The following is a 20,543-nucleotide window of genomic DNA, read 5'->3' as shown; positions in this document are numbered from 1 at the left end:
TCACATGCCTCCCCCCCAAAGCCCTCTCCCTCCCACAGATCTCTCGATGTCTCCATGTCTCTCGGTCCCTGCTCTCAAATGTTGTGTTTGTGTCCTTCCCCCTCTCTCCCCATCTTGTCTACCGCTCCCGATGTTATTTGTTTTATGTGTCTGTTTGTCTTTCTGTGTGATTAATGTTCGCTCTTTCACGAGCCTCGATCTTGTATACAAAAACAAAAACAAAAACAAACAAACAAAAAAGCTGTCTAATTTTTTTGGCCATTGAAGAAGCTCCGGCAAAGCAGCTGCCTGTTCGGGGAATATATGACTGGATCGTGTCACGCTTCCCCTATTTTGCCCGAGCCCCGGCTGGCTGGAAGAATTCGGTGCGACATAATCTATCGCTCAACAGGTGCTTCCGCAAAGTAGATCGTGGCCAGGTGAGCATCCAAATATAGTCTTATCCATATCACTTTTCCTAATCGCCCTCGAATCCCCTTCAATATACCTTCCTCATTGTGAGCTAATGTTCTTATGCCACAGATGTTGGGGAAGGGCTCCCTATGGTGTGTCGATCCTGTATTTCGACCAAGCCTTCTGGAGGCCTTGCATAAGAACCCACACCATCCACAACTCCTCCAAAACGCAGGTGGAATGCTTACAAATGGAAGGTAAGCATTGAAAAGAAATAAATCACAGAGATGCACAAAATGTGAAAAGCACAGGGGCAGCAGGGATGGGATGGATGGGGGAGGGGGGAGGGGGGGGGACAGGTAAACTGGATATTTTGTTTTCAGTCTGAAAGGCCTGATGATTTAACTATGGGGTAGCTTTCACCTGGAACTCCATGAAGCCTGTCAGTGATTTATTAGTCCCCTACCGGTGTACACCGGATGGGACTATAGGTTTGCACTCCGTCCCTCCGTCTGTCCGTCTGTCTCCGTCACGCAAAGAACAGCTTTCCGGACCTTTTTTCCTAAACTCTTAATGCTAATGATTTCAAACTTGGTACATGGTTTCGTCATGATAAGTTACAGATCAAGTTCGAACTTCACGACGTTTCGATCATTTTTGACAAAGTTATGGCACTTTGAACTTTGGGAATTTCCCCAACAGTTTTCCGGTCTATAATTTGGAGTGCGGTAAGTCAAAGCTGTTAATATTCCTTGTTTTAACTCCAATTTACATTCTGTTAACACTTTTAGTGAGAAGTAAGGGTCTGTGCAACCATTCATAAACTTTATTTGGTGCCAATTGGATAATTTTTAGCCGAGTTACCTCAGACCGTGAGTTGGTAATTATATAATTCACACATAGTGCAATACGTGCAGGCTGCTCGACGGAGCGACCTTGCGGGCTTATTTCAACTCCGATTTACATTATGTTTCCCCTTTTAGTGAGAAGTAGGGGTCTGTGCAACCATTCATAAACTTTATTGATAAAGTTATGGCACTTTGAACTTTGGTAATTTCCCTAACAGTTTTCCGGACGACAGACTGCCGGTAGGGGACATGTATTGCAGCGCAATACTCAGAATGCTTGTTGATATACACCTGTCAGGGGGCAGGGCTGCATCCTTACACACTGTCATAATTAACAATCTCCAATTGTCATAGTAGGAGAAAATACTTTGTTCATGGATCAGCTGTCCATTTAATGTTTAATCATAAAAGGAGGTCTGAAAGCAACAGGTAAAAATAAGTCATATTTGTGTATTCAGGACACCAACCTTGTTTGCCCAACAGAGCAATAATTAATTCCTTCATTAAACTCAATAGAATGGACTGGCTGGATATCTCACTTTTCACTTGTCTAGTCTGGGTTTAATACGGGAATTTCAAAAGGACATAATCCGCCCCAAAATGCTTGGTACAAGTGCAGGAACCCCTAAAATGGTGGTGTTTGGGGCACCCTAAAGTATAACGTGTATGCGAGATAAGGTTTGTTACCTCAAATGGCTCACAAAGCTTTTGAAAGAAGCCAAAAATTCTTGAAAAACTACCTGAGAGAAATGGCAGTGCCTATGCACAACAAAAGAGTTGGAGATCTATCTCAGCTCACCAAAAGGGCAGCTACCTGTACTGCAAACTCCCGACAATGTGCAAGGCCCAAGCAGAGGGAGTGTGCTACCCACCGGGGTTGGAGCGGGTGGTTCAGCGGTTGGATCCCCGGAGCGGGCGGATCGCTACAATTGAGTGAACTTCGAACTTTGAGGGAGTGCCTCTTGTGAACATGGCAGGCTTGGCGATTTATTTAATGGATGTCTGCAATTGGAAAGACCATGCTGTGTGTCATTACCAAGTAACGGCAACCAACTCTTTGAGAATTGACGTCTTTGCAACATGAAAATGCACAAAGCTTGTGCCAGCTGTTATTTACATGGGAGCCGGATGTATCATGCAGACTTCCCTGAGGGAGACACCGTTGCTGGTTTTGTGGCTTCTGAACACCGATAGGAAGATTGTATCTGGGGCTTGTGAATGTACAGGTTCTTTCAATGGTGATATTTACTACTAATCATGTCGGGAGGAGGGAGTGGGGGCTGTGAGGGCTGTTATAAATATATTGTTTGTTTTGTTCCGGGGCCAAAAGAGAAATTATACTCGATTTTTGCATTCTTTGATAAAAGGAGAAGTGTGTGTGCGTGTGTTATCCACTGCCACCGCCAGCTTGTATTAACAGGAAGTGGTACAGATGGATTAGACACCTCTCTTCCACGGATATTTCTCGTGTTTCCTATATTTCCGTGGGTCCGATTTGCATCCAGGAACACAACATTTATAGTGAACCATTTTGAAATTCCACACTCTTTCGTTTAAATGCTGAAAATTACGTTTAAAGACGATTTCACTTCCGGATTTTGCACAAGCAATGGCAGGTTAAAGGTGCCACGCACGAGCCGAACCGTGTTCCTGAAAACGCACAAAGGCATGCGTGAAAGGCCTTGTTAAGATTATTATGCAATTTTGAAGGTCCCGTACTCCCGAAGGAATTATACACAACTACAAACTGGTCACAAGTCTTTACATCATTAAGTATCCCATCTTTTTGGAGGAGATGGAAAGTTCACTTCTGCATGTCCTCGTACTCCATGGTACACATTAAAGTGTCTATTTTGAAGTAAACTTTCAGAAAGGGACAAATACAGTACTGTGTTCATTCCACAAAGAGTTTCGGATCACAATACAAGTAAAACCACAAACTTTATGGGAGGAAACCCTATAGGAAGTAAAGAATCTGCTCCATATAAAGCAAGGCCATTAATTGTTTATCGATAGGAGTCCCTGGTGTTGGCTTGGCGGTTAGGATGCCGGCTTGGGATATCCTAGGATCCTGGGTTCGAATCCAGGTCGATCGCTGAATTAACGCCAGGGGGGTTGACTCAGCCTGTCATCCTTCCGAGGTCGGCAAATTGAGTACAAGTTCACTGGTAATACCCTGTTTGTCGTAAAAGGCGACAAAAAGGGTTGGTGGCAGGAAGGGCATCCGGCCGTAAAACATTGTTTCAGGTGGCAGGAAGGGCATCCGGTTGTAAAACATTGCTTCAAAAAGGGGACCAACAAAAACAAGAACAACCACGGTGCCTGAAAAAGGCCAACTCCAGCTTTGCGGGGAAAAATGGCCTCTAAAGGTGGATAGGAGTCCAATTATTTTTTGAAATTACTAACGTGTAATTCGCCTGGACACCGAGATCAATATCTGTCATGCCATTGTCTTATCGACACTCCTGTGCGGATGCAAATCTTGGACCATATGAATATCATAACCATATGAATCTCCTTCATCATTTCCATATGCGATGCCTTTGTAAGATTCTTGACATCACCTGGCGAGAGAGAATACCTAACACCTCAATCCTAGACTGCTGTCGCAATAAATTGAGTATTTCCTGATGCAAGCCCAGCTTCACTGGTCAGGACACCTCACATGCATCGAAGAGCAGAGAATCTCAAGAGCGCTTTTCTATGGACAATTTCGAGTCTTCTTGGGTATGTCTGTATCAACTTTGCACATATGGATTTGGGGCGTTTCTCCATTCTTCCTTGCAGATTTGCTCAAGCTATGTCAAGTTGGATGGGGAGCGTCAGTGAACAAGTCTTTCCACAGATTCTCAATGGGATTCAAGTATGGGCTTTGGCTTGGCCACTCGAGGACCTTAACGTTCTTGTTCTGCAGCAAATTGCAGTATTGCTTTCGCTGTATGTTTGTGGTCAATGTGCTGTTGGAATGTAAATCTTTGCTGCAGTCTATGGTCCTTTGCACTGTGAAGCAGGTTCTCCTCAAGGATTTGCTTGTATTTGGCTTCATTCATTGTTCCCGCTATCATTACAAGTCTCCCAGTACCTGTTGCTGAAAAGCATCCCCATAGCATGATGCTGCAACAACCATGCTTTATGGTAGGTATGGTGCTCGATGGGTGATGAGCTGTGCTTGGTTTCTACCAGATGTAGTGCTTTGCATTTAGGCCAAAGAGTTCAATTTTCGTCTCATCAGACCACAGAATCTTTTGCCTTATGCTCTCGGTCTTTCACGTGCCTTTCTGCAAACTGCAGGTGTGCTGTCATGTGCTTTTTTCTCAAGAGTGGCTTCCTTCTAGCCATTTTCCCTTAAAGCCTAGCTTTATGAAGTGCTGCAAAGACTGTTGTTCTTCCGGCAGGTTCTCCCATCTCAGGCAAGGAATTCTAGTTCTGTCAGAATGGTCATTGGGTTCTAAGTCACCTCCCTGACCAAGTTCCTTCTTGCCCGGTTGCTCAGTTTGGTCGGACGGCCAGCTCTAGGAAAAGACTGGGTAGTTCCATATTATTTCCCTTCCCTAATGATTGAGCTCGCTGTGCTCTTGGGAACTTTCAACACTCGAGAAATTGTTTTATACCCTTCCCCAGATCTATGCCTCCTCACATTTCTATCTCGGAGTTCTACGGACAGTTTATTGGACTTCATGACAGAGTTTCTGCTCTTTCAGGCACTGTCAACTGTGGGAACTTGTATATAAAGGTGTGTTACTTTCTAAATCATGTCCAATCAGTTGAATTGGCCACAGGACTACTGCAATCAAGTTGTAGAGACATCTCCAGGATGATCAAAGTAAATTTGATGCACCTGAGCTCAATTTGAAGTGTCATAGCAAAGGGGTTAAAAACTTAAAATTCCAATTTGACATTATGGGGTATTATGTGTAGATCAGTAACAAAAATCTCAGTTTAATCCAGTTTAAATTCAAGCTGAAACACAACAAAATGTGAAAAAGACAAGGGGTGTGAAAATTTTCTGAATGCACTGTATATATATGTATATATATATATATATATACAGTCACGTGAAAAAGTAAGTACACCCCATGTAAAGTTTTGACTTTTTCAACATATTTCAACATACAGCTATTTGATCTTCAATTCAACAATATTGATAGATAAAGGTGATATAATATAACAAATATCATGAAACATTTACATTTTGTTGTCCATTGTTTAATTTAAATAAACATAAATGCAAATTTCGCATGTGGAAAAAGTAAGTACACCCCTACATTTATCACTACTTCAAATACCTAAAATTAGAATCAGGTGCACAAGCTCAGGTGCAAATGATTAGAACATCGTTAGAGAGGATCTTGGAGGAACCTGTCTTATTTAAACCTCAGACATTTCGTTTGGTTTGCTCTTTGTTGTTGAAGTGTGCGGCGTCACCATGCCTAGATCAAAAGAGCTCTCTGAGGCCTTCAGAAAGAAGGTTATAGATGCCTACGAGTCTGGGAAGGGATTTAAAAAGATCTCCAAACAATTTGAAATCAATCATTCGCCTGTCCGGAAGATCATCTACAAGTGGAGAAGATTCCAAACAACTGCCAACTTGTTCAGGCCAGGCCGCCCCAGCAAGTTCAGCCCAAGAGAAGACCGCAAGATGCTGAAAGAAGTCTCTAAGAACCCCAGAATGTCAACACGGAACCTACAGGTAGCTCTTGCCATTGTTGATGTCAAAGTGCACGAGTCTACCATTAGAAAGAGGCTGCACAAATGTGATCTACATGGGAGGTGTGCCAGGAGGAAACCTTTGCTGTCCAGAAAGAACATCAGGGCAAGACTAAAGTTTGCCAATGAACACCGAGGCAAAGACCAGCACTTCTGGAACAATGTGCTCTGGATAGATGAGTCAAAGGTAGAGCTATTTGGCCACAGTACCAGAAGACATGTTTATTGAAAACCAAAGACAGCATTTGACCACAGGAAACTGATACCAACTGGAAAGCATGGTGGTGGAAATATTATGGTTTGGGGCAGCTTTGCTGCATCAGGGCCTGGGCAGCTCACCATCATAGAATCCACTATGAATTCTTCATTGTACCAGAGGGTGCTTGAGGATAATGTGAGGCCATCTGTCGGTAAGTTGAAGCTCAACCGAAGGTGGACCTTGCAACATGACAATGACCCTAAACATACCAGTAAATCCACCAAGGAATTTTTTTTTTTTTTTTTTTTTTGTTGTATACAAGATCGAGGCTCGTGAAAGAGCGAACATTAATCACACAGAAAGACAAACAGACACACAAAACAAATAACATCGGGAGCGGTAGACAAGATGGGGAGAGAGGGGGAAGGACACAAACACAACATTTGAGAGCAGGGACCGAGAGACATGGAGACATCGAGAGAACTGTGGGAGGGAGAGGGCTTTGGGAGGGAGGCATGGGAAGGGGGCGGGGGGTGGGAGAGGTATAAAACATATGGACACTGCCAAGACTTCCAGGAAAGAAGTTGGAATTTCAAACAAGGTGGATCTGGGGTGAATTAGTGGGGGTAGAAAAGATCAAGGTTTTGGATGGGGTAAGATAAGAGATGGTGGTGAACAGCTGTTTTGAAGACCTGGAGGGAGGAGTGTGATTGAAGTGAGTGTGGGAGTTTGTTCCAGAGGCGGGAGAAAAGAGGAATGAAAGAGTGAAGGTGAGCAGAGAGCCGAGATTTTGGCAGTTTAACCAAAATGGCTGAAATGGCTGAAAAGAAAGAAATGGAGGGTTCTGGAATGGCCAAGTCAAAGCCCGGATCCAAATCCCATCGAGATGTGGGGGGATTTGAAACGAGCTGTGCATGTAAGAAACCCCTCAAACATCGCACAGCTGAAAGAATTCTGCATGGAGGAGTGGGCAAAAATTTCTCCCAGTCGATGTCAGAGACTGGTAGACAGTTATGAGAAACGCTTACTTGAGGTTGTTTCTGCCAAAGGGGGCAATACCACCTATTAGAGCCAAGGGTGTACTTACTTTTCCCACATGCGAAATTTGCATTTATGTTTATTTAAATTATACAATGGACTACAAAATGTAAATGTTTCATGATATTTGTTATATTATATCACCTTTATCTATCAATATGGTTGAAATGATGATCAAATAGCTGTATGTTGAAATATGTTGAAAAAGTCAAAACTTTACATGGGGTGTACTTACTTTTTCACGTGACTGTATATGCCGTTCCCTTTGTCTGCAATCCCTTTGTCGTGACCGCAAAGTTACTGAATTGAAGCAGTGTATGGTTGGTTCATTGTTGACTCAAAACATAACGAATAAACCAGTGTCTCAATGCAATCTCTTCACTTCCATGGTGACAGCTTAGAGACTTACAGTCCTTCAAAAAATTTTATACTTACATTATTTGCTAATTGGTATCCCCACCCAGGTCATACTATCTTCTTCAACTAAATTAATCAAACAAGCCCAGCTGTGCCATTGTTAAACTTTCAGTCTTGTTTATTTAATAGATATCATACAGATGTAAATAAACACTTGTTTTACTCTGCTCCCTTTGCACATCACGTGCAGCAAATTTCACCTCCCTGCGCTTTGTATTTATTGTTTTTTTTAAAGCACCTCTGTACACCGCCCTTCAGGCTTGGTTTGCAAGCCACCGTCTACAATTCCAATAGAAGAGACATAATTACACTTTTATGGAAAATGTTTTTCGAGTTTGTTTTATCCTCAAAAATAGACCGTAATGAACACACATTCATATTAAAAGATAAATATTAAAGATATTAAATAAATATTAAATATTAATATTAAATAGATATTAAAGTAGGCCTTTAAAACCTACACTTATGAAGGGGGACAGACATCTATACAAGCACACAATCTGACAGTGTTTTATATGGTAGATTGGAATGTCATGTTGTGGAAGGACCTATTAAGCTGCTCTATACACCTTAACATGGCGTACGTTTAAAACATGGGAATTCTTCCTGATTCTTTGCAGTTAATTAGCCTAATCAAGTCAGGAGATCATGGCAATCATTTCGGTGTATCACATTCCACATCAGAAGGCTCCACTAGAAATCTACAAAAATCATGCCACACACACAACACACACACACTGACGAAGGTGGCTACTTTGAGACCTGACAGATCTCCATTCTATCTCCTGAGGCCCACCCACATGTGGGGATAGCAGGCAAAAACAACTTACACGCATGCACAAATACACATACATGCACTTACTCATACATATATACACACAGACACATAAGAAGGTGGATACATCGAGACCTGGGAGAGCTTTGGTTCACCTTTTGAAACCCACATTTGAAGAAATGACACACACACACACACACACACACACACACACACACACACACACACACACACACACACACACACACACACACACACACACACACACACTTATAGTAGATTCACATGATATCTCAGGGGTAGACTCTTAACATTTCATTTGTCTTGTCTGAGTTGGATTTCTGGCCCAACAATAAACTCATCATTGTTCTGCATCGACAGAGATGTATCAACGAATGTGTACGCCCTCCAGAGGAGTCATTGAGCTGCAACATTTGCTGATAGACGTTAAATATCCTATCGTCCCTTTCAAAAAGAGTAGGCCATTCTGCGTTAGTACCCTGACCAAATAATTGTAATAACCATCTCCCGAGACGAGATGGGAACTGTCGGATCCATTTGCCGAAAGGTACCCTAACATGATGTCCCAATGATCTTCAGGGTCAGGGGACAAATCAGATTAGTGGATGCTTTTACTGCAAATTGGATCAATCCTGATCAAACTATGCATGGTGCTCAAGAGGATGTAGGAATGATGGAGAGCATAATCGTTTTTATGTAATCAAATATGTTATGGTGGATGTTATTTTGTTGTTCTGTTTTTATCTATTTTAAACCAAAACAACCTTTTGTAGCACTTTACAAAGTTTGTAAAACCAGTTACGGACTCCTTTAACATAAGGCTCTGACCAACTCAGTTCCATCCATTTTCTCATGACTTGAGCACATATTGTGTAGTCCAGTGGTCCCATGTCATGCCTTAAACATCCGAGCGTAATTGTGATGGTACGTACCCTGCACATGCGAAATGGAAAGCGGGGTTAAGCAATTGGTTCATGGCTGTTCGTCTGTCTGTTTTAATGATTTGTCTGTTTGTCTGTCGGTCGGTCTGTCTTATCAGTTTATGATCGAGGAGCAAATTTTTAAAATTGAATGTTATATTTTGAACACGAATCAGAACAGGAATAGGAAGATAGGTTTGCCGTTTTACCTTACTTTGGCTCTGAATCCGTTCCAATCGTACATGTTCCGGTAGTAGAGAGGACTGACATAATATGTTTACTCTGTCTGTCTGCCTGCCTGGTAGTGAAAAAATATTTGAAAACAAGTGCAGATACATTCAAAGTACACCGCCCCCATGCCAATAAATAAATTAATATTCTCCAGCGCGGTATTGCCGGGGCGCCTTCTGCGCCCGGCAATACCGCCCTGCAGCACATAGAGACGATTGGGAGGGAGACACAACAACAACAACAACAACAACAACGACAACGAGGGAGAGGTGTACAATAAATGATTGATTAATTGCGAAATTAAAATCAATAAATAATAATCGTAAAATAATTTCTTAATCAAATCAAATCAAATTGCTTAATCAAATTGGCATACCTCAACCACCAGTGTTTCATCTGAAGTGAGGCTGTTGCCCAGAAACAACTTGCTTTAGTCTCCTGGAAAGCAAATCCAACGGAAGGAAATCTCATTTCCTTTCACAAAGCCCAAAACAAGTGTGTGTCCACCCTCAGGAGAGCCAGGAAACAATATCTCTCCGTTCTCAGGACAGAACTCTCTTATCTGTCTCCCTCTTCCAAATCCTGGTGGCGTCTGGTCAAATCTGTTTCTGGTGTTTGTTCCCCCTCCATCCCCTCCCTCACCTCAAATGGCCACACGGCTGACTCCGCGCGTGAAAAAGCTGAATGCCTCAACTCTGTGTTTGCCTCTAAATCTTGTGTCCCAAACCCATCCCTCTCTGTACCCACCGTACCCAGTCGTACCCAGCTGCTCCTGGACTCTGTGGCCTTTCCTCCTGACAAGGTGGAAAAGTTTCTGTCAACCCTCGACTCTGATTCTGCAACTGGACCTGACGGCATCAGCCCACGGGTCCTAAAATCTTGTTCTTCCGCTCTTTCACTCCCTCTCTCTGTTCTCTTCACACTCTCTTTTGCTCAAGGTCATCTGCCATCTGCTTGGAAATCTGCCAACATCACCGCTTTGCACAGAAAGGTGCAAAAACAGATCCCAGCAACTACAGACCAATCAGCCTTCTCTCAATTATCAGTAAAGTCATGGAATCCATCATTGCTTCAGATGTGAAATCTTTACTCTTCTCCAATGGCTTGATCTCTGATCATCAATTTGGTTTCAGACCTGGTCACTCTACTCTGGACATGCTGCTACTGCTTTCTCAGCAATGGATGGAGATCCTCAATGCCAAACAGGAAATTAGAGCTGTCTCCCTTGACATATCACGTGCCTTCGATACGGTTTGGCACCCCGCTCTGCTCACCAAACTCTCCTCTGTTGGTATCCATGGAAATCTCCACGCATGGCTGGCGGACTTCCTCTCTAGTCGTAGTCAACGTGTGGCCCTGAATGGGTTTCTCTCATCTCCTCTTCCTGTTCAGGCTGGAGTTCCCCAAGGCAGTGTTCTAGGCCCTGTGCTTTTTCTGGTCTTCATCATTGATCTCTCCGACACTCTTGAAAATCCTCTCTATCTCTTTGCTGATGACTCTACTCTCTGTCGCTCCATTCTTCATCCCTCAGATCGGCAGTCTGCAGCCTCCTCACTCTCTGCAGACCTGGACAAAATCACAGACTGGGCAAACAAGTGGAACATGTCTTTCAATCCTGACAAATCTCACACTCTTACGATGTCTCTCCGAAAAGACCGACTGGACAACCCTCCCATCTACTTTCTGAATAATCCTCTCCAAGAAGTTCTGTCACTCAAACTTTTGGGTCTCACTATCTGCCATGATCTTTCCTGGGAAAACCACATTTCAAATCTGGCCTCCAAAGCCAGTTGCCGACTGGGCATCTTCCGTCGTGCGAAGCCCTTCCTTGGCACACCTGAGCTCCTCACCACGTACAAGGCTTTCATCCGCAGCTCAATGGAATACTGCTCTCCCCTCTGGGCTGGTGCTCCTGCCTCACACCTAGCTCGTCTTCACGCTGTTGAAAGCAAAGCATTCAGAATCATTGGAATCTCCCGCGATGAAGCTAACTCCAAGGGCCTCTCACTCACTCACCGCAGGCAGGTTGGTGGTCTTTCCGTCTTCTACCGACTCCTCTCTGGCCTTGCCCCCCCCCCCCCCAGCTCTCTCTGGGCTCTGTCCCGCAAATATTCCTACAGGTCGCACAAGATCTGCCTGCAACCCTCCTATGGTTAAACTGCCAAAATCAAGACTCTCTGCTCACCTTCACTCCTTCATTCCTCTTTTCTCCCGCCTCTGGAACAAACTCCCTCACTCTCTTCAATCCCACTCCACCCTCCAGGTCTTTAAAACAGCTGTTCACCACCATCTCTTATCTTCCCCCATCCAAAACCTTGATCTTTTGTATCCCCGATAATTTCACCCCAATGCCACTTTTTGAAATACCAACTTCTGTCCTGGAAGTCCTTGGTGTCCTTGTGTTTTATACTTCTCCCACCCCCCCCCCCCTCCTTCCCACGCCTCCTCCCCCCAAGCCCTCTCCCTCCCACACATCTCCCTGCTCTAAAATGTTGTGTGCTCTCAAGTGTTTGTGTGCTTCCCATTCTCTTGTCTTCCGCTCCCTCTTTTTATATATTTTGTTTGTCTGGTTGATTTGTTTGTGAAGTAAATGGCAGCTCTTTCACGAGCCTCGATTCAGTATACAAAAAAAAAAAAAAAAAAAAAAAAAGCTGTAACTTTTTGAAAATTAATAAAATAAGTCATGAATCGAAAAATTAAATAATTAATTGATAAATTGACTAATCGATAAATTAATTAATGGATTAATCAATCAAAAATATCCTTTATAGCCACATCACTTGGTCACTGTCATGTCCGAATATCAGCTTCCCAGCTCAAAAGGTGCCTGAGATATTGCCCAGATGAGAAAGAAAATAAATAAGGGATTAATAACGAAAATAAATAAATAGTAATCATAAAATAATTTAATTATTAATCAATTGGCTAATAGAATATCTAAACTACCACCGTTTCATTCGAATCTGTAATTAAAAAAAAAAGATTAATCAAGTAATACATCGAATAATTAAATAATTAATTGATCAATCAATAAATAAAAAATCTCCTTTACAGCCAATTCACTTGGTCATTGTCATGTCCAAATATCAACTTCCTAACTCAAACGTACCTGAGATAATGCCGAGATGAGAAAGGAAATAAATAAGTACTTAATAAATCGATAATAATGAAGTAATCAATCAATTAATTGATTTATCAAAAAACAAAAAATACGATTTTTGCCAACGCACGTGCTCACTTTTGTGCCCAAATTTCAGCTTCCTAACTCAAAGGATGGCTGAGATATCACCCAGAAAAACAAACAAGAATCTGTTCTCTCTGTTCTCTTCACCCTCTCTTTTGCTCAAGGTCATCTGCCATCTGCTTGGAAATCAGCCAACATTACAGCTTTACACAAAAAATGTGCAAAAACAGAACCTTGCAACTACAGACCAATCAGGCTGCTCCTAATAATCAGCAAGGTCATGGAATCAATCATCATTTCTGACATCAAATCCTTCCTCTTCTCCAATGGCTTGATCTCGGATCATCAATTTGGATTCAGACCAGGTCACTCTACTCTGGACATGCTGCTTCTGCTGTCTCAACAATGGATGGAGGTCCTTAATGCCAAACTGTCTCCCTTGACACATCACGTGCCTTCGATACATTCTGGCACCCTGCTCTGCTCACCAAACTCTCCTCCTATGGTATCCATGGAAATCTCCACGCATGGCTTGTCGACTTCCTCTCTGGTCGTAGTCAACGTGTGGCCCTGAATGGATTTCTCTCACCCCCCCCCCCCCCTTCCTGTTCAGGCTGGTGATCCCCAAGGTAGTGTTCTGGACATTGTGCTTTTTCTGGTCTTCATCAATGATCTCTCCGACTCTCTGGAAAATCCTCTCTATCTCTTCACTGATGACTTTACTCTCTGCCGCTCCATACCTCATCTCTCAGATCGGCAGTCTGCAGCCTCCTCACTCTCTGAAGACCTGGACAAAATTACAGACTGGTCAAATAAGTGGAACATATCTTTCAATCCTGACAGATCACACTCTTCACAATGTCTCTCCGAAAAGACCGACTGGACAACCCTCCCATCTACTTTCTGAACAATCCTCTCCAAGAAGTTCTGTCACTCAAGCTTTTGGGTCTCACTATCTGCCATGATCTTTCCTGGGAAAACCACATTTCCAAGCTGGCCTCCAAAGCCAGTCGTCGACTGGGCATCCTCCGTCGTGCGAAGTCCTTGCTTGGCACACCTGAGCTCCTCACCACATACAAGGCTTTTATCCGCAGCTCAATGGAATACTGTTCTCCCCTCAGGTCTGGTGTTCCTGCCTCACTTCTCGGCTTCTCACTGTCGAAACCAAAGCTTTCAGAATCAATGGATTCTCCCGCGATGAAGCTAACTCAGAGGGCCTTTCACTCACTCAGTGCAGGCAGGTTGGTGGTCTTTCTGTCTTCTATAGACTCCTTGCTCCTCCAGCTCTGTCTGTGCTGTGTCCCCCAAATATTCCTTCAGGTCGCACAAGATCTGCCAACAACCCTCTTATGGTTAAACTGCCAAAATCAAGACTCTTTATTCACCTCCACTCTTTCATTCCTCTTTTCTCCCACCTCTGGAACAAACGCCCTCACTCTCTTCAATCCCACTCCTCCCTCCAGGTCTTTAAAACAGCTGTTCACCACCATCTCTTATCTTCCCCCATCCAAAACCTTGATCTTTTCTACCCCCGTTAATTCACCCCAGATCCACTTTCATGAAATACCGACTTCTTTCCTGGAAGTCCGAGCAGTGTTCATGTATTTTATACCTCTCCCAGCCCCCTCCCCCCTTCCCATGCCTCGTCCCCCATCAGCCCTCTCCCTCCCACAGATCTCCCGATGTCCCTGTTCTCTACTGTTGTACTTGTGTGCTTCCCTCTCTCTCCTCATCTTGTCTCCCGCTCCCTTTATCATATGTTTTATGTGTCAGTTTTTTTTTTTTGTGAGTAATGTTAGGTCTTACATGAGCCTAGATCTTATATACAAAAAAAGACAATAAACAACAAAACAACGGTGTGAAAACTGAGAACGAAAACTCCCTTTCAGCGTGCGTCATCACCAGGCCCCCTTCGGTGCCCGCCAATGACGTCATGCAGCGCCTGAAGATGGCAAAGGAAAGGAGCGGCCAGTGTGCAATCATTCCAAACAGGAAACTTACTGTTTATAAGGATATTATAGAGGACACAAACAACAGGCACTAATATCTAATGTAATGTGTTGGAAAGGGTGCTGTAAGAGCCACTGGGTAAGACCCGGGAATATTTCTCAATCTTTAAACCTTTATTTAGATTTAATTATATACTTGAACACTGCAGAACACAAATCTCCTTCATAATACTTCGAAGAGTCTCCAGTTCTGCAGTACGCCGACGTGTCCTATTGGGTGCTGTAGGTAAAGAGGGCGTGGAATGAGCGAGAGTGCAGTGTCGTGGTAAAGAGGAAGCCACCAATATGGCTATGTGTGCAATGCCGATTGACGCTGCGTTCTATGGTGATCAATATAAGCCTCCATCTCCTAAACTGCGATTTAACATCATCTTATTTATTTTTTTTTGGATACAGAATCGAGGCTCGTGAAAGAGCTAACATTTATCACACAAACAAATCAAACAGACAAACAAACAAAGTATATAAAAAGGGGAGTGGTAGACAAGATGGGGAGAGAAGGGGAAGCACATAAACACAACATTTGAGAGCAGGGACATTGGGAGATGTGTGGGAGGAAGAGGGCTTGGGGGGGGAGGCGGCGTGGGAAGGGGGGGGGGGGGGGGAGTGGGAGAAGTATAAACACAAGGACTTCCAGGAAAGAAGTTGGTGTTTCAAAAAAGTGGATTTGGGGTGAAATTAGCGAGGGTAGAAAAGATCAAGGTTTTGGATGGGGGAAGATAAGAGATGGTGGTGAACAGCTGTTTTAAAGACCTGGAGAGAGGAGTGGGATTGAAGAGAGTGAGGGAGTTTGTTCCAGAGGCGGGAGAAAAGAGGAATGAAGGAGTGAAGGTGAGCAGAGAGTCTTGATTTTGGCAGTTTAACCATAAGAGGGTTGAAGGCAGATCTTGTGCGACCTGGAAGAATATTTGGAGGACAGAGCCCAGAGAGAGCTGGAGGAGCAAGGCCGGAGAGAGGTCGGTAGAAGACAGAAAGACCACCAACCTGCCTGTGGTGAGTAAGTGAAAGGCCCTCGGAGATAGCTTCATCACGGGAGATTCCAATGATTCTGAACGCTTTGGTTTCAACAGCGTGAAGACGAGCTGGATGTGAGGCAGGAGCACCAGCCCAGAGGGGAGAGCAGTATTCCATTGAGCTGCGGATGAAAGCCTTGTATGTGGTGAGGAGCTCAGGTGTGCCAAAGAAGGACTTCGCACGACGGAGGATGCCCAGTCGGTGACCGGCTTTGGAGGCCAGATTTGAAATGTGGTTTTCCCAGGAAAGATCATGGCAGATAGTGAGACCCAAAAGCTTTGAGTGACAGAACTTCTTGGAGAGGATTATTCAGAAAGTGGATGGGAGGGTTGTTGTTATGGATTGGTCACTTCCGTTGTTGTGGTTTTCATCCACTGTAAACATTTTTGATTCCATGTACTATTATTGTTGTCGTTTGAGGGAAATAGATATTGCTCTTTTCAAAAGGTAAAAAAGTTAATGTTTTAAATGAAACCGGAACCGGACGATGAAGAAGAAGAGGGAAAGAAAAAGAAGGTGGAGCGAGTGAGTTCAACAAGAAAGCCGAGCTGCTTCGAGTTCTGGAGCAAACGTTGACGAACGGAGGTCACTAGCGAACTTCGGGTTTCCCGGGAAAGGGATTCTTGCGACAGAGTTGTTATCGCTGTGACAGATCAACCTGCATGTCAGGTATTTGGCGGTGGATTCCGAGGAGATCATCGTCGGGCCGTTACGCCTCGAGACCGGGCCGTCGACCATTTTGACTCGCGCGCTTTGCGCATCGCGCAAGGTCTTTGCTTTGCTTCAGCCGTTTGCACCGCATTCAGACGTTTATCTGGTGTGTGTGTGTGTGTGTGCAACGTGAATTTTGAAGGTAAATCGGCGGTTCGCCAATTTGGAGCCGAGAAACGTCCATATCCGAGGGTGTGATTTCCCAGTCGCCTGGAGGGCGCCTTTGGATTTTCCAGTCGCCTTGAGGGCGCCTTTGCGCAGCTTTGGCCGCGTGGGTGTGACTGTCATCCGAACGGGATTCTGGTCTCGATTAGACATCGTTCTGACGATCGCTGGAGCGGATCGACTTTGGCTTGAAGCCGGGTTGACTTTGGTTTGAAACCGGAATCAACTTTGGTTTGAAGCCGGGAAAGAGACATTGGGAATGTTCTTGTTTCACTCACTTGGAGCACAGTGAGTTATACATTACGAAACTGATGGTACCATCATAGGATATATATTGATTGTACTTTTGATTACTATTATTGTTGTACTGTTATTCTTGTGTGATCTTAATACAATATTTGTTTGTTGGTAACAATTGGTGTGGCTTCACCATTGATCTTTGACATGCAGAATAACACATCTTTCTGCCGTGACTCCTCTCGGGGCTTGGAGGTACACCGTGACCAGGGGGTTTGGGGAGGAGCACATAACAGTCGTAACATTGTCCAGTCTGTCTTTTCGGACAGACATCGTCAGAGTGTGAGATTTGTCAGGATTGAAAGACATGTTCCACTTGTTTGCCCAGTCTGTGATTTTGTCCAGGTCTGCAGAGAGTGAGGAGGCTGCAGACTGCCCTATCTGAGGTATGAGGAATGGAGCGGCAAAGAGTGGAGTCATCAGCAAAGAGATAGAGAGGATTTTCAAGAGAGTCGGAGAGATCATTGATGAAGACCAGAAAAAGCACAGGGCCCAGAACACTGCCCTGTGGAACTCCAGCCTGAACAGGAAGAGGAGATGAGAGAAACCCATCCAGGGCCACACGTTGACTACGACTAGAGAGGAAGTCCGCCAGCCACGCGTGGAGATTTCCATGGATACCAAAGGAGGAGACTTTGGTGAGCAGAGCGGGGTGCCAGAACGTATCGAAGGCACGTGATATGTCAAGGGAGACAGCTCTAATTTCCTGTTTCGCATTGAGGACCTCCATCCATTGTTGAGACAGCAGAAGCAGCATGTCCAGCGTAGAGTGACCAGGTCTGAAACCAAATTGATGATCAGAGATCAAGCCATTGGAGAAGAGGAAAGATTTCATGTCCAAAGCAATGATGGATTCCATGACTTTGCTGATAATTGGGAGAAGGGTGATTGGTCTGTAGTTGCTAGGATCTGTTTTTGCACCTTTTTTGTGTAAAGCGGTGATGTTGGCTGATTTCCAAGCAGATGGCAGATGACCTTGAGCAAAGGAGAGGGTGAAGAGAACAGAGAGAGGGGGTGAAAGAGCGGAAGAACATGATTTTAGGACCCGTGGGCTGATGCCGTCAGGTCCAGTTGCAGAATCAGAGTCGAGGGTTGACAGAAACTTTTCCACCTTGTCAGGAGGAAAGGACACAGAGTCCAGGAGCAGCTGGGTACGACTGGGTACAGTGGGTACAGAGAGAGATGGGTTTGGGACACAAGATTTAGAGGCAAACACAGAGTTGAGGCATTCAGCTTTTTCACGTGCGGAGTAAGCTGTGTAGCCGTTTGAGGTAAGGGAGGGGATGGAGGGGGAACAAACACCAGAAACAGATTTGACCAGATGCCACCAGGATTTGGAAGAGGGAGACAGATAAGAGAGTTCGGTCTTGAGAACGGAGAGATATTGTTTCCTGGCTCTCCTGAGGGTGGACACACACTTGTTTCGGGCTTTGTGAAAGGAAATGAGATTTCCTTCCGTTGGATTTGCTTTCCAAGAGACGAAGGCAAATTGTTTCTGGGCAACAGCCTCACCACAAGATTCCGTGTACCATGGACGGGAGGAGGGGTATGACAACTGAAGAGATGGGATAAATCTGTGCATGAGAGAGAGCAATTTACTTTGGAAGAATTCCCAGGATGAGTTGATGTCAGAGGCGGTAGAGATGGGAGACCAGTCCAGATGATTGATGGCTGCTTGAAGACCATGCCAGTTGGCCTGACTGAAATGCCAGACTCGTCAACGCTGAGGAGGTTCCCTGAGAATGGTCAGAGAGATGTCCACTTTAACAAGCACATGATCAGATGAGCCGATTGGAGCAGAAGAAGAGCAGCAGACATTTTCAGGGAAGTTTGTGATAACCAAATCCAGAAGAGAAGATGCTCTGTTGACTGAGATCCGGGTCGGGAAATTGACAGATTGTGTCAGTCCCAGTGAGTCGCAGAAGTCCTTTGCTGAGGAGCCATGGCTGGTGAGAAAGGTACCCACACCCAGCCAACTGGCATGGTGACAATTGAAATCACCACATATGAGGAAGAGAGAGAGAGAGTTGGGATGAGTAGATAGAAGTTGGTCCATATTATCAGACAGCGAGATGTAGATGGAGTCATCACTGTTTGGTGGACGGTAGAACACACATATGAACAAAAGGTGGGAGCCGTAGCCAGAGGTATTCCTGGGGGTGAGGTGGAGAGAGGGCAGTGAAGGGCGAGTGAGAAAGAGAGTTTTTGATAAAGATAGCAACCCCACCTCCAGGACGAGGCTCAGGTCTGTCATACCGGAGGAGGGAGTAACCCGGGAGAGATATTAAGGAATCAGAGACATCATGAAGGAGGAAAGTTTCTGTTAAGCAGATCACGTCTGGTTTGTGAGAAGCAACCTGTATGGAGAGATCAGTTAAGTTTGAACGAAGGCCCCAGATGTTTGAGGTCCATTCCGTTAATGAAGAGGAAGGGGGGCATCGGATACAGAACGGGGGGGTGGGGGGGAGGGGTCGGGTAAGATATGGAAGAGAAGGAAGAGGTAGGGAGAGCTGTTGAAGGTGTGTCAGAGATTTCAGAATAGCTTGGAGATAGGGAAGGATGGGGCGGACAAAAGGTTTGATGGTAATTGGGTGAGGCACAGTGAGGTGTTATTTGAGGAGGGGGAAGAGTGAGGCAGAAGGTTGGGGGAGATGGAGGTGAGAGTTGGAAGGGGGAAGAAGCGGGGAGGACGCTTTGAGGAGGAGGGGTGAGAGGGGGGAAATGGAGAAGAAATGAGGGTGTGGAGATTTGAAGGGGAGGGGTGAGGGTGGAGTTTATGAGGGGAGAGGCTTGGGGGGAGTTTCGGAGGGAAGGGACAAGGGGAGGGATTTGAAAGGGATGGGAGATGGGGGAGATTTGGAGGGGAGGGGTGAGGAGGGATTCTAGGAGGGGAGGGGTGAGGGGGAGTCTAGGAGGGGAGGGGTGTGGGGGGAGTTTAGGAGGGAAGGGGCAAGGGGGGAGATTTGAAAGGGATGGGTGATGGGGAGGATTTGGTGGGGAGGGGCAAGGGGGAAGATTTGAAAGGGATGGGTGATGGGGAGGATTTGGTGGGGAGGGGCAAGGGGGAAGATTTGAAAGGGATGGGTGATGGGGAGGATTTGGTGGGGAGGGGCAAGGGGGAAGATTTGAAAGGGATGGGTGATGGGGGGGATTTGGTGGGGAGGGGCAAGGGGGAAGATTTGAAAGGGATGGGTGATGGGGAGGATTTGGTGGGGAGGGGCAAGGGGGAAGATTTGAAAGGGATGGGTGATGGGGAGGATTTGGAAATCTTATTACAGTGCATAAGGATGGTTTGTGTGTAAGATTGCTTCAGTAGCGCTAAACCACAGGATTGCAAAAAATTATCTGTAAAATAATTATTGTATTATAGATTGAAGTGTAGACTTGAACATTGCGTGGGTTATTGTGTTCCATGAACCCTCTAGTTCAAGATGTAAATCTGAGGAGGTGGGAGGATTTATTTACCGGTACCATGGACGTGCATATTTCCATTTCTCTCCTTCCCTTCCTCCCGTATGATTCATACATGTATTAGCTCATGTGCTTCTGCTTCATGTGCTCATGCTTCATGTGTTAGCTCTTACAAGAGCCTCTATTCTGTATACCAAAAAATA

At 44.9% G+C, this 20,543-nt stretch overlaps 1 protein-coding gene across 1 annotated transcript in view; it reads left to right on the top strand.

Moving 5' to 3' along the window:
• LOC137437586 (uncharacterized) overlaps positions 1-20,543 on the top strand; it is a 37,674-nt gene continuing 17,131 nt past the window's right edge. Inside the window, exons 1-2 of the mRNA XM_068132040.2 lie at positions 1-419; positions 523-650. Of these exons, the coding sequence (XP_067988141.2) occupies positions 174-419; positions 523-650 (374 nt within the window). The 5' untranslated portion in view covers positions 1-173. The remainder of the gene's footprint in view (positions 420-522; positions 651-20,543) is intronic.

Source organism: Myxine glutinosa, chromosome 12 (genome assembly GCF_964187855.1).
Source record: "Myxine glutinosa chromosome 12, kmMyxGlut1.1, whole genome shotgun sequence".
NCBI lineage: Eukaryota > Metazoa > Chordata > Myxini > Myxiniformes > Myxinidae > Myxine > Myxine glutinosa.
The sequence above is the reverse complement of the archived record's forward strand: the minus strand, read 5'-3'. Positions and strand labels throughout refer to the sequence as shown.